Source organism: Manduca sexta, unplaced genomic scaffold, assembly GCF_014839805.1.
Source record: "Manduca sexta isolate Smith_Timp_Sample1 unplaced genomic scaffold, JHU_Msex_v1.0 HiC_scaffold_544, whole genome shotgun sequence".
In the NCBI taxonomy this organism is placed as follows: Eukaryota; Metazoa; Arthropoda; class Insecta; order Lepidoptera; family Sphingidae; genus Manduca; species Manduca sexta.
The window spans coordinates 1-14,675 of record NW_023595346.1 but is presented as its reverse complement, the minus strand read 5'-3'; the positions used below and the strand labels follow the sequence as shown (position 1 = coordinate 14,675).

Sequence of the window (14,675 nt, the reverse complement as noted above, 5' to 3'; positions counted from 1 at the left end):
CGCTGCAGCGCCTGCGGTCACACATGACTGCTGCACATGGAGGCCGCGCGCAGTGCGAGTGCAGACGCGCGGCGCCGCGAGTTCACCTGCGACTTGTCGTCGAGCTCGCCGATCAGTCGCTCGTTGGCGTCCGAGAGAGTCGTTGTCGACTGAGTCAAACGGTCAATGCGTTCCTCTGCCTCCTAGAATTAGCAGTATAATCAAAAATATCTTCTGTAATATATTATTATGACTACAAATTACAGAATAAGTACTGAATAATATTTACACGTGTACGTACTATTACTTCAAATATTTTTTGGATCTCTACAGTGTCACTCGTGAGGGGTGAGATCGTATGCCAAGAACTATTTAAAAATCAACTTAGCTTCTCAAAATATCTCTAAAAATTATAATTACTAGCTAGATCGGAATATACTCCTTTCATGGAAGGAAGGTATCTTCTCACCCTTTAAAAGCCTTATAAAACATTAAATGTTATTTTTCAGTAAATATAAATATATTCACCTTTTAGTATAAGTACAGGTTATTATGAAAGCCTTAGCTATTCTTTTTTCTCTGAATCGGAATCGATAACTGAACCCAAACTTGCAGAAGAAAAAAATGTATTTTCTGTCAAAAAAATGTCCCAATAACTCCGCGATAGTTGGACAAAATATGCGCACGGACACAGGTGTAGCTAGTGATGTGCCAACTCGGGATAAACACAACTCGAGCTAACTCGAGTTGAAATTCACGTAACTCGAGTTGAACTCGAGTTAACTGGGTAAAATGAAACTGAGTAATGATTTGTTTTGGGTTATTTTTACATATGTAATGACTCACCAGGTGAATTTAAATAATAAAGGAATTTATTTATTCATCATGTATTTATGTTTTATGTATTTAGGATTAAATCTTCGTAACATAAATAAATTAAGTATATTAAATAACAACAAAACTACTTATTTTTATTTCTAGCAGCCTTTACAAATTAATATCAGATGAGTCTAACTTTATATCCTAGATACATAGATATTTACTTATGGTTTAATTATTACAATAAAAGGAGACGGGCGAAACTTCATAGAACCTTGGGCTTGGTGTTACAGAGATAATTTATGCATTATTTTATAGGAATAATAGAACCATTTGTAAATTAGAAAGAAAAAATCTGTCTACAATGGGAGTAAAGAAATAATCGCTATAGAATACAGCGTCATAAAACATTTTTCTGTGAATAACTTCGTATTTACCCGATAGCACAAGATGTTTACAGCACCTAATCATTGTCCACTGGATTGCTGTGTTGACTAATGAGCAGCTGGCTTAAATAATAACCAGAATTAAAATTATCTCATGGAATGGACGAGGACCGATATAATGGTACTTATCGCAAGATGAACCTACGTGTAGGTTGCAATTAACACAATGGTGTTGATGGTTTATCGTTACTTTCCGTAATCCGGTAGAACAAGCGAAATCAGTCGAGCAAGCAAGAAATCAAAGTCCGTTGTTGAATAAGCGTGGGTAGTTCATTAAACCAGCAAACGTCTAAATATTCTCGAAAAGCCGTAGTCGTTAAAAAAAAATTCAAAGCAAAAACATTCACTTGCGCGGAAGTACAGAAAGCGAATAACAATAACTTATACATTAATAATAGACATATACACAGGAAGTCAGTTACTTATTCATAATAAAAAATATTTTATTTTCCCATTGTAATACAATCAAATATTTTTTAATAGCAGATATATATGTAATAATTTTTTTTTAGTTAATCAAAACTAATTATATGTTTCATCCAAAAGAGTTTCTTTAAAAATAGCTAGGGCTTTCATAATAAACCTATTCATAAAAGCTAGTCTAGTTTGTGATTTATTATAATTTCAAGAAATATATTCATGAATACTGTTTAACACACTGAAAACGCGTCCGATTTTACCCTAAAGGACTTTCTTGAAATGGCAGGCGGATTCCAGTTGCTTCAGTTTAAAAACCCAAAGTATTCATTCGAATTTAAAAATATGTACTTATATGAGACAAATGTGGAAGTAGATAAGTATATGCTTTAAAATGCAAATTTTTTTTTCTAAATCTGTGGTAACTAACATTAAAAAATATATGTACACATATTATATATACACGTTGAATTGGGAACCGCCTCGTCTATTTGAAGTCGGTAAAAAACCTAGGACGTTTGTAATAATAAAACAGAATTAGTATAAAATGTAAATTCGGTATTTTGTAGCAGACGCGTGTAGTAAGTAGTTGTGTGTGAGTGTGTTTGTCACCGAGAGCTTGTGCTGCAACAGCTGGAGCTGGCTCTGCAGCTCTGCGCATGCGCGCTCGGCCCGCGCCGCCTCCGCCTCCGCCTCGCGCCGCGCCTCCGTCGCCGCCGCCACGCGCCGCTCCCACCTGCAACGCACGCCGCTCAGTACCTCATCTGTCGACAGCCGCGTGTGAGTGGTGTGCGAGTGGTACAGCGCAGCGGTTACTCTCTCTGCTGGTCCGCCGCGGTCCCCTCGAGCGCGGTGCGTCGCGCCTCGAACTCGGCGACCAGTCGCTGGCTCTCTCGCTGCATGTCGGCGATAACTCGATCCTTCTGCAACACGAGCGCGGCGCGTGAGCGGCGGAGCGAGCGGGTGCGGCGGCAGGGTGCAGGGTGGCGCGGCGCAGTACCCGGTCGAGGTCGGCGGCGCGGCGGTGCAGCTGCGCGGCGAGCGAGTCGGCGTCGGCCTGCGCGCGCTGGCGGCGGTCGGCCTCCGCGCCGAGGCGCGCACGCGCGGCGGCGGCGGCGGCGAGGCGCTCGGCGCGCAGCGCGGCGCGGGCGCGCACTGCGCACGCACACGGCGACACTGGTGCTTAAGATCTCAAACGTCAGTTCCCATTCCGTGTTTATAAAATACTAGCATTTGTTCGCGGCTCCGCTCGTGGCTCCGCCCGCGTCAAAAAGGTTATCCGAGATAAAATTTTCTCGAGATAGGAAACCTATGCCCGGGAATTTCAAACTATCTCCATACCAAATTCAACAAAATGCGTTGGGGGATTTTTTTGTATGTTTGGGATGTATACATCAAGCGCCTGTTTCCGTCACAACGGAGTTATGCCCGAATTACCCCTATTCATAACAAAAAGTGAAACCGCCTTCAAAACTACTCAAAACCAAAAATAATTTAATCTTATACTGGTTACAAATTTTGGAGTTGGTCCCTAAATAAAATTACTAAATAAGCTGGAGACATGAAAGATATGAAATAATGTTTAATTTTTATGTGTTAAAATTGGTTCGTTTTTAGTGGCTTTTGAAGGCAGTTTAATTTTTGTTAAGACTTTTATTTTAACCGAATTCAAAAAAAAGAGGAAGCTATCAATTCGATGCATATTTTTTTTTATTTTTTTGAGTTAAGAAATAGACTGCTTCGGAGGCGTGGTTGTATTGTGACCGGTACGACTAGCGCGCTGAGGTCTTATACCTCTGCCAACCCCTCAAATGGGAAAAAGGTGTGACGCTATCTATGTATGTATGCAATGATAAATGTGCCCAACAAAACCCAATATAAAAACACCACTTCAAACATCGACTGGAAAAGTGACGGGCAAGGAATATTCATGTTTAAACCCAACTACTGAACCGATTTTAAAAATATTTATATGGAACCAATCTAGAATCACATTCATTCAAATAAAAATAAAACTTTCCGAATCAGTTCACAAATAACAGATTTCTGAGGAATCACTACAAAAAAAATAGTTTGATTTGAAAACCTCGTCCTTGTTTGAAGTCCGTTCATAAAATAGGCGATGTAGAGCTGATATTGTGAATACAGACAAGTCGCAACTCGCAACACGGCCTGCTTTTGAAAGGGAATGTAAATCAATCGTGCAATATAAAATTTTCTGGAACGTTAAAACACTTCTACAACCAAATCAACATGGATTCTTATCTAAAAGATCAACTCCACCAAACTTGGTCCAATTTGTTAATATCTTATAGGTAACTTCAAATTATTATATAATATTGTTCGTTATTCACACTTTGCGAGAAATGGGTGCCCTGGATGCACCTCTGCATACCACTTCGTGAATAAATGCGTGATGTTTGTGTTCGTTATTGTTTCATTTCCTTTGATAGTGTTCAACTGATACACTTAATAAAATTTCAACATATTATATAGATAGGTATAATTTTTTTTATATTGTAGTCCAAACTATGTAACATAATATGAAAACCTGTTACATAATAAATAAATATTGTTTGATTTGGCAAAAAAACGTGTTATCGCTACCATCACTCGCGGGGTGAGTGGACACTGAACAGGTCATGTTGTCACTGCTACACCTGCGTTTACTACTGCCGTTTAAAATATAGTGAATGATACGAAGGAGGTAGGCGTGCGGGCGTCGGACACTCACGCTGGTCGTGCAGCGCGGCGTGCTGGCGCGCGTGTTGCGCGAGGCGGCGCACGCGCCCCGCGGCGGCGCGGCTCGCCAGCGCCAGCGCGGCGCGGTCGGCGGCGGCGCGCGCCACGCCCGCGCGCACGCGCCGCCCGTACTCCTCCAGCACCTCGCACAGCGCCCGCGTGCCGCCCAGTCTGACACACATCATACATACCTACCTAAACCGAAGTGACCCCACCACTTACACCAGGGGTGGCTGGCGTCAACGTCTGAGCCGGTGGTTTCCAGAAAAGGAGCACAAATAAGGCCAGCAATGGATGGCGTGTTAGAGGCACATTAAATAATAATAATAATAATATCAGCCCTGTATTATATACTTGCCCACTGCTGAGCACGGGCCTCCTCTACTACTGAGAGGAATTAAGCCTTAGTCCACCACGCTGGCCTAGTGCGGATTGGTAGACTTCACACACCTTCGAAATTCCTATAGAGAACTTCTCAGATGTGCAGGTTTCCTCACGATGTTTTCCTTCACCGTTAAAGCGAACGATAAATTCACAAAGAATACACACATGATTTTAGAAAAGTCAGAGGTGTGTGCCCTTGGGATTTGAACCTGCGGACATTCGTCTTGGCAGTCCGTTCCACACCCAACAAGGCTATAGCCGTTTAGAGGCACATTACTATTGTTTTTTTCAGAAAATATGGTTTCTTTTTTTTCAGGCATAGCCAAGTGGTGCCCTGCTCCTGACGCGATAAGTGAAGTGGGGCGGGCTAATCCAGAACGCTATATACTACGTGGGCTGCTATGGCGCATTTCAAAACCTTGTGAATGGTGGTCACTGTTCGGGAGCATATAAAATATATCCCACCATCAGTTAACATTAACTAATTTAGGTTCCCTGACCTGACGACTAGTCCAGGCCAACATCGTTGGTCAGCCCGGAGGACGGGCACTGTCCTTTGGTGTCATGACACGCCATGCCACTCTACTCACTTGTTTAGGATCTCGGGTCTCAGGCGCAGTTCGTCCTCGTACTGGCCAGATGTTGTCTCGTGCTGCATCTGGACTTCCACCATGTTCTGCTGCAATCGCTCATGATTGGATTCCACTTGCTGAAGCTTTTCCTTCAAATCCCAATATGCTGTGTCCTGTGCGACCTAAAAAAGTACAAACAAATAAACTTACGTTTGTAAAATTGAGTTTTCGTAGTAAAATAGTAATATTAAGGTGGTAGCTCAACGTCCATTTTCATACATTTTGTTTCGGCTTTAATCTGGGTAACTAAACAAGTATTGGCAAGTAAAGAATTTAAATTCACGTCTAGTTAGTGATTAGTTCAAGTTAGAATTTAATATGACGAAATTTTAAAGGCAGAAATATCCATGATTATTAATTATTTTTACATTTTTCTTTCAACTGCGAGAACTAATCACTAACTAGACGTGAATTTAAATTCTTTACTTGCCAATACTTGTTTAGTTACTCAGATTAAAGCCGAAACAAAATGTATGAAAATGGACCTTGAGCTACCACCTTAATCATTTTACTAACAGAGTAATGACAACTGTAAATACCTTCAATTTTATAATTTTTGCAGTTTCACGAGATATTTTGTCGCGTAATTTTCAGCGTCTTCACTCATTCTCTTTCTGCTTGCTACTTTAGTAATATCGGAAACATCCATGTTAAAATATTGATACTTATGATAATTACGATGAGAACAAATTTTTTGTGAGGGTATTCAATATATAAATTCGTACAAGAGGCGATACTCTAAAATAATTATAGAATGGTTAGCTCACAAATCGTCGAATGGCGGGAAAGCATTGCACATAGACACAGAGTCTTTTATACTTTTTTAGACGAATTATTAGCGCCATCTATTATTGATTACCATAAGTCACAATTCGAAAAATGTTTAGGTATATTTGTAGCGCCAGTGATGGACAGTGTATTATTTTTATAATTTCGTTTAAATAAGTAAAATGTTAATGTCATCTATATACTATTTTATAAAGTTGAAGAGTTTGTTTGTTTGTTTGTTTGAACGCACTTATCTCAGGAACTACCGGTTCGAACTGAAATTCTTTTGTGTTGGATAGCCTTCTAGCCTGGAGTACTATAGACTATATATCATCAAGCTATGACCAATAGGAGCGGAGCAGTAATGAAACATGTCGCAAAAGGGGAACATTAATTAGTTTTGAGAGCTTCCGTTGCGTGCGCTGCGTAAACGGTTAAAGTTATGCAACAATGATGTATGGCGGGATTGGTTCTCTTAAAAGTTCTACGAAAATATATTATAAAACAAAGTCCCCGCTGCATCAGTCTGCCTGAACGTGTTAAACTCAAAAAGTATTAAGATGAAATTTGGCATGGAGACAGTTTGAGACCCTGGGAAGAACATAGGCTCCCGGGAAAATATATAGCGTGACTTTATTAAAAATCTAGTTCAAAAGCTAGTTAAATATACATATAGAAATATGTAAATTTATTTATAAAACTATTTGATTTTATGGGCTAGTGTGCTAGACAGCTGTGTCATAGGTAGGCTGTCCCTGCGTAATTCTGCTTAGCCTTGTGTGCGTGCATAATGATACTATATAATTGTTGCACGGTTCTCATTAAATTTCGAAGAGAATTTAAAACACAAAATCGCAATGGTGCTGTCTTACTAATATATATTTGAATGTCGATAAGTAGGTATTTTTGTATTTCCTTTACTAAAAAACACAGTAAGATCAACTTTTTTTACATGTATTGAAACAATCACATGCTTGAGCGTAAAAATCAATAAAGGATCTCAGAATAATCTTTGATGATCAGAATTATCTTTTGTGAACATTACAATTTCGAAGGCCAATAAATTACTACGATTTGCTTATCGAACCACTGTATCTTTAAAAAAAGAAACCTATACTTAAGTAAACTGTTGCTATACTTTAGTTAAGTTAGTTTTAAAATACGGATCTTTAATTCGGAATCCTTTTAATAAGTACTCGGTTCACATTAAACGTATCGGTAGTGTGCAAAATACATAAATGTCTTAATAATATAAGCTACTGTATTGGATATGGCAGTCGCGCGTCGACGCCTACAATGCCAGTTGTCTGAGTTATGAGGCTAGGTGCAAAGCACAGACATGCGGAATTAATTTATTTTCACAAAATTATATATTCATTAATTGATTCTCCAACTATTGTCACTCTTTTTACTGTTTAACACGTAATTCGAAATGCGTACTATCCGAACATTTTTGTGCTTCGTATTTATATTAAAAATACATAAGTACATTATACTTATTACAATCACATTACTAGAATGCGTCGCTCGTGCAATGATATTTGTAACATGTTTGTATAGCAATTCAGTGAAGTTTATAATAAACGTGTAAACACTGTTGACTTCGGTATGAAATTTTAAATTTTGATCTTTTGTAGAAAGATTTAACGACAGGTTGTTTAGTCGAACTTAATCTTAATATTTGTATTAGTTTTTGCACGGTGCCGACTGCCGGTGAACGGCAAATTTTGAATTAGCTGGTCGACAAGGAAACACGCTACGGCATTGCAGTTGTACTTTTATCGTTGAAGTTTAGTGATGCCACGTAAGCGGTAAAAGAAAATACTAGTGGTTTTGTAGATTTTTGAATAATAATACTGATTTGACTTTAATCCACTTTAGTCCTAAATGTTTCGTTCTTCCCGAGACTGCCAGTAGGAGCCTAAAAATACGAAAAAATCGTTGAGATTCGAAATTGAGACTCCTGGGATGAATGTCGTTAAGAATAGACCGTCCGAGATCCGTTGTCGCTAAAATTGCTGATATTGCAGGAGCCTGTCTTTCCCGCAAATTTGGATGTTTATGAATTTTACACATAGGTAGTACAAAGGTACTTTATAATAGCACTAGGCGAGTAGTAGTAGTGAGAGCCGCAGGGGTAAGAAAACAACTGTTGCGCTTAATAATATCTTATTGGTATATTTACATAGAGGTTGACACTTGTTATTGTGAGGTTAGTATGCGAGGTATATACAGATGAGAGTTAGGTTGGTCCACGAGCGCAGCGCGACTACGCCGCCTCCACCGGGGTTTTCTTGGACTCTGCGAAAACGGTTAGTATGATCAGTCATTTTAATACAAATAGTGTTCGCATGTACCTACATAGATCATTTTATGGTTCAAACGTTCAAAAGTAACGACTGAGTATAAGTGAAGGACATATGAATCGGTGAATCATAACGTGCACTGATAATATGGGTCAGTTACTTGGAACTTAATTTGTATGTTTAAGGTAATATCCGGTATCTAGTACTTACGAGAGTGTAGAGTATTGTCCGTTCATGGAGCAATTTATGAAATTATGATAAGGTTTTAGTTGCGGCTTATAGTCCTTAACTGAAGTAATAAACATAGGTAGTACAAAATTTTATATCTTTCATATTTTTTGGTTAGTTATTGAGAACGTTGAGAAAATACCTGCCCAATTCTTGTAAAGTTGCGTATCAAGAAAGAAAACAGTATGAGGATTGAGGATTAAACTACACAGAGCCGGGCCAGTGGACAGCACCCGCCTTAGGGAAGACTCACGGTAGACCGTAAGACATTCAGCTGGCACACTCACCGCCAGAGTCCGGTCCGATGGCGGGTGTCTCGGCCTCGTCCCATGGCTGCCGCTCGCTGCTTGCGAACACCAGGAACACCGCGTTGCAGGCCACGTACACCGCTGCCGTTGTGTAGAAGAACATGCGCCACACGCCCTCGTTCGGCTACACATACAGTGATTAATGTACGTGTGCAACAATAATAATACTAATAATATTAGCCCTGTATATATGTATACTGTCCCACTGTTGGGCACGGGCCTCCTCTACTGCTGGGACGGATTAGGTCATAGTGCACCACGCTGGCCTAGTGCGGATTGGTAAAGTTCACAAACCCTCGAAAACTCCTAAAGAGAATTTCTCAGGTATGACTATGCAGGTTTCCTCACGATGTTTTCCTTCACTTTTAAAACAAGCGATAATTCACAAAGAATACATAAGTACACCATTTTCTAGAAGAGTCAGAGGTGTGTGCCCTTGGGATTTGAATCTGCGAACATTCGTCTCCGCAGTCCGTTCCACAACTACTAGGCTGACGCCGCTACTACAACTGTGTGCACAATACACATTAGTTATGTATTCATTTCATTTAACGAGAGATTGCATGTTTGGTTTGAAGGTATTGTTGCTGTATAGTGGTCGTGCGGTGTGGGCGGCGCACTCACATCGTCGGTGAGGATCAGCCCGGCCACGAGCGGCGCGAAGATGCACGCCACGTTCGCCAAGAAGTTGGTGATGGACATCAGTGAGCCGGCGAAGTTCGGTGTCATGTCGATGTGCATTAGCTGAGGAAATGAACGCAGCGTATAAATAAACACTTCGTTTTGGAAGTCTCGCTAAGTAATAGTATGGATGTGGTTACAGTCATTATAGATATACTTGAGACCCGCGCCGGGCTCAAACATGGGCTGTCGGTTCAAACATAAGTTTAAGGTATTGTGACATCCTGAGTTAAATAGGTTAATAGCCGATAGGTAAGTACTTTCGTTATGTTCTAGTATTAACTATATTAGTGAAAACTTCATTGAATTACGTTTTAATTCCATAAGTTGTTAACTTGTATGCAATATTGTTCTGTAAGTTCCCCAAAATAAATAAGTTAAAATAAAACAAAAAAATATTAGTGAAAGTGACACCGTAATAATTATTGATACCTAATGGTAACAATTATGGAATAATAATTTTGTTACGATTATTAATTTATGTTACAAAAAAGAAACGTTATTGATATTTACCAAGAAGCCCGTGTAGTGGCCAGCATTGATGCCTACGGCGAGGGTTAGGATGAGCACGGCCACGGCGAGGTTGCCGGCCGGAGCGAAGGTGAGCGCCACCAGCGCCGACGCCGGCCCGAACGCGCCTGCCAACACACCGCGGCTCGCGTCACAGGGACAACACACGCCACCGATACAACACCACTGCTCGCTCTTCTCTGAGCGATGTAAATAAGTACTGGCTATGACCAGCACTCGACCTTTCTTTTTCGGGACATAGTAAACTAATAAATGGCCATTTCTTCATTTCTATTACTTTTACAGATCGTGAAGAAATTGGCTGTAGGTATTTAAATATAAACGATTTGAATATCGACTAAAAAAAAAAAAAAAAAAAAAAAAAAAAAAAAGTCTAAAATGTAATGGAATACCCAGAGTAGGTATGTCTATTTTTTAACGGCTGATTCTGCATTCAACACTGGGAGGAACCTGCGAACGGTACACTGGTTCCCCGGCTTAACGACTGCAGGGGCCAGGAGGAAAGTGGGAGGGAAGAATAGGGAGAGGAGTGTGGGGGAAGGAAGAGAAACTACCAGGATGGCCGGAAAGGAAAAGGAGGTGAAATGTTCTACGAGTCCCTGTCAGACCCCCCGTGTGAACTTACAACCATGGGGATGTAGGCATCACTTTTAGTGACCCGCGACAAATGTCCCCCATGCAGGGGCGTGCATTCGGTGTGAAGACCGAGCGTACAAGAATCGCCTCGGGGGGGCGGGGGGGGTATGTATATTAGGTATAACAAGAAAACGAGCATTGTACGAGTACAGGACATTTGTAATCTTTTCATAGCTATAACTTAGGAAGGGTGAAAGTTAGGTTATTTATAATGCTTGGTGAGAAATCTGTGAATTAATAAAATTTATAATAATTACGCGAAAGGGTTGGGAAGTCCAACCAAGGAGGCTCGTCATAGATATCATAAATATTTTTTATATACTTACTTGCCCAGAATATGGTGGAATAAATACAAAATATATGTAAAAAATCAGTCCCTTTTAACCTTTCTTGGTCACTAACTTTTATGCTGAATTCGGCGTTTAAAATTTTACACATATATATTATATGCTTTTGTTTTGTGTCGGGTTCTCGTCTCTTTAATAGTAAGTTATGTTTTTTTGTTGGTATCTGAATAAAATATATTCTTTATCGCAGAATTTCCACCGCAACCAAATACTTAACGAAACGGATCCGTGACTAACCTATGGAGTTGCTCAGCTTCCGGCACGCTGTTATGCTCAGCCACTGCTTCTTGAGCGTGAGGTCAGAAAGATATCCGAACACGAAGCTCAGCAAGTACATGGCGATGTAAGGCACCGCCGACAGCATGCCATTCTGCACAACAAACATTGTTCACACTCGGCGTTCAGCGACATATAAACGGGGCAGGTCTAGATCATGCAAGGCCGTACCGTGGTGATGTCGACGTCTAGCACCTGGCTCATGTACGAAGGCATCTGCTTCATCACCGACCAGAAGCCCCAATCTTGGCCGATGTGCGCCACCATCAGCGCGATACACGCCGGTGATGTCAGCAAGATTTTCCATGGCGTCTTCGGTTTCTGTTATTAAAGGATCAATACTACATAGTATAACAAATGCCCACATAACGCATACCTTAATAAATATTAGTGTATCTACACTGCACACATTTATAACGCTATTTGATACAATTGTAATTTGTAAGGTTAATGAAACAGCACAGACGAACCTTGTAATCCTCATCTTGTCCGATGGATGTCTCTATGTAGTGCCGCTCACTTTTGGAGATGTATCTGCTCTGATGCGGGGCGGAGGCGCCCACCCACATGTAGACAGCGCACCAGACAGCGCCCAGCACCGCGTTAACGTAAAAGATCATGGGCCAGCCCCACGCCTCCGCAATAAACCCTGACACAATCAGCTGTAGCGCCGTACCCAGCTGAGCGCCTGCACAGTATACACCGCTCAATCAATAACATATTCCTCAATTATTAGGTAAGTGTAGTATTGTAAGGACGAGTCTAAGAGGTGAGGTGACTGACCGCTGTATATGATTGTGCCGAGCCGACTCTTCTCGTGGCACCCACTTGCCGATGAGCGCGTGCATGGCGGGGAAGAGAAGCCTTGCGCGAGTCCTGTACTGCGCGCAGTGCGCTGGCGGCGCCATACCCGCCGAACTGCACCGCAAGCGGCATTAACGCCGTCATCATCGTGGTGCCCCGGACACCCAGACCAACGGCTTGCCTCCCCAGCGCGCCGCCAACTCGCCGCTTGGCGGTTGTAGCACGATGTATCCCCAGAAGGACGATAGAACCACGCTCTGCATGCTTACTGACCATTGATCCTGCGCCGATCATAATATTTGTAATTATTACAACATTTAGGTATGGTGTGGTCTACATCTTACGTTGAACAAGACAATTCGTGTTTTTTGTTTGTTGTAATAAGCGATAAGTAGCATGATATTTTTAAGCGAACCAACCGACGGTTACCGGACACTCACTTTGGGGCGGCGTCGTCGTTTATGGCGACGATGGCCATGCTCATATCCACGCGCATGCAGTAGCACAGCAGCATGCTGGTGAACAGCAGAAACACCTGCACGTGCCGCATACCCAGCCCGCCGCCTGCAACACAAGCCGGCGTTACTTCACACGCCACTTCACTTCTTCCTTCACTCACAATGCGTGTCATGACACTCACCGCTTTTCTCGTGCGTGTCCGGTAATGTTTGTGTCTCCATGAGTGCGTTGGTTTACTACGTGAATTTGATGTGAGTTGGACTGCGCCGACAGTGGGTGGCTGCGCGTGCGCGAGTGACTAGCTCTTGTGTCCGCGCCGCATGTTATACCACGCGGTGCGCAGTGACGTGTCGCGATTCTTCGCTCCTATCTGCCAAATAAGCAGATTAATGCCGATATTCAACTAATACTAGGGTTGTCAACCATCAAAGTTTTTCTACGGATTTGTCCCAGTTTTTGTTCTAAAGACGTTCATTTTTGTTTTAACCCTATAAAATAAAACAATTGTAGTACATTATCCACTCATGGGGTGGATTTGATAAATCTTTACTAATTTCATTACATGCATTTGCTGAAATATGAAAACTGAGTTAAAATTCCACCAGTGGGTCGGGCTCAGTAATGATGACCGGGGCAGATGCTGTGGTTGAATTTCATTATATTATGCTAGTATTAGGTATTTTGTAAAAACAGCGTGTAGTGAGGCGACTACAGACATCTAGGCTATAACTGCGCACTAGTGTGACAATCGAAAGACTTGGTGCCGGATACCGATCAGCGTGATATACCTACGTAATATCATTTACTTGTAACTGAGTGTAGTTCGTTTCACCCATATTGTCATCTTGTGGCGCTAGTGCAGTTTTCACTGCGAATACGGAAGTGAGACCCTTTAGAGTATCATAATTCATAGCAGCTGTTAACAAACCACATTTTCGTTTCAAACATATACTCCTTTGTTTACTTAAACAATTAGTTTATCAGAACATAAGTATTTGATTTACCGTCACAGACGTTCTTCTATCGGCAAGGAAATTGTCTAAGCAGCCTTTACGTAGAACAATATCATCTTATTCTCGGACCCAATCTATATGGCGTAATCAGACTATAAAAATTGAAGGTATTCTAAGCAGTTGACGTGACTGCCGCAGGAGGGTGTAAGTAAATATGATACCTAAGTCAATGCGTTTTGTGCCTGTTCGCTACCTACTTCAGAGTAGGACATATTTTTTTAAGTTATTTTAAGGCCAAACATTTAAAAATGCGTTGTTTTAAGTTGCTACGGCATGCATTAAAATGTTGGAAAAAACAAATATTAAAGTATGAAATAATATTAATAATCTTAAAGCAGTAATACATTTTACCTTTGCTGAACATGACCTGATTGTTATATTATTATAGTTTTCCTTCCTAAGACATATAAAAGTGCTTGCAAAGAGCAAACTCCTGCTAGTATATTATAACTGTAAGTATAAGCGATATTAATCTTCCTTAATTGGTTTCTGTATTATACGCAGGAGACTTCCAGGTATTCAGTATAAATAAAAAAAACACACGTATACTATTTTATTGACACCCCATGAATCTAGATAGATACATTTTTTCTAAAAAACAACTTTATAAATTTCGATTACGTTATCCGATCGTGTCGATTATTTCAACATGGCATGACGTCAATGGACACCAAAGCTAGAGCCTGTCCGCGACTCTGCGCGTAATCATCGTTCCGTTGCCATTTTGCACACTTTAAAAATAGGTATCTACTAGTACTGTATCGACATCTGATAAAGATCCTGTTAATCAGCTAATAATTATTTTTAATAAGAGGTATGCGAATGATGAGACGCGGAAGTCTAAAACAAGCGTATCTGCATTACAAGTTTTCGATTTGTTTTGCTACTGTTTGGCCGAA

At 41.0% G+C, this 14,675-nt stretch overlaps 1 protein-coding gene and 2 long non-coding RNA genes across 3 annotated transcripts; all 3 read right to left on the bottom strand.

The window, feature by feature from the left end:
* Positions 1 to 20: 20 nt before the first annotated feature.
* Positions 21 to 2,723, bottom strand: LOC119193439. The gene is made up of 3 exons (XR_005113954.1): positions 2,662 to 2,723; positions 2,274 to 2,584; positions 21 to 182 (listed from the first exon to the last, which is right to left on the bottom strand). It is a non-coding gene; the product is annotated as an uncharacterized LOC119193439 (long non-coding RNA).
* Positions 2,724 to 4,489: 1,766 nt separating this feature from the next.
* Positions 4,490 to 6,008, bottom strand: LOC119193441. Its single transcript, XR_005113955.1, has 3 exons — positions 5,959 to 6,008; positions 5,378 to 5,541; positions 4,490 to 4,574 (listed from the first exon to the last, which is right to left on the bottom strand). It is a non-coding gene; the product is annotated as an uncharacterized LOC119193441 (long non-coding RNA).
* Positions 6,009 to 8,395: 2,387 nt separating this feature from the next.
* On the bottom strand, positions 8,396 to 13,097 carry LOC119193440 (putative inorganic phosphate cotransporter). Its single transcript, XM_037447046.1, has 11 exons — positions 12,945 to 13,097; positions 12,745 to 12,868; positions 12,578 to 12,585; positions 12,284 to 12,418; positions 11,971 to 12,188; positions 11,672 to 11,821; positions 11,462 to 11,594; positions 10,224 to 10,348; positions 9,654 to 9,773; positions 9,009 to 9,153; positions 8,396 to 8,488 (listed from the first exon to the last, which is right to left on the bottom strand). The coding sequence occupies exons 1-11, from the start codon at positions 12,982 to 12,984 to the stop codon at positions 8,457 to 8,459; spliced, it is 1,230 nt and encodes a 409-aa protein (XP_037302943.1). The 5' UTR covers positions 12,985 to 13,097; the 3' UTR covers positions 8,396 to 8,456.
* Positions 13,098 to 14,675: the final 1,578 nt, after the last annotated feature.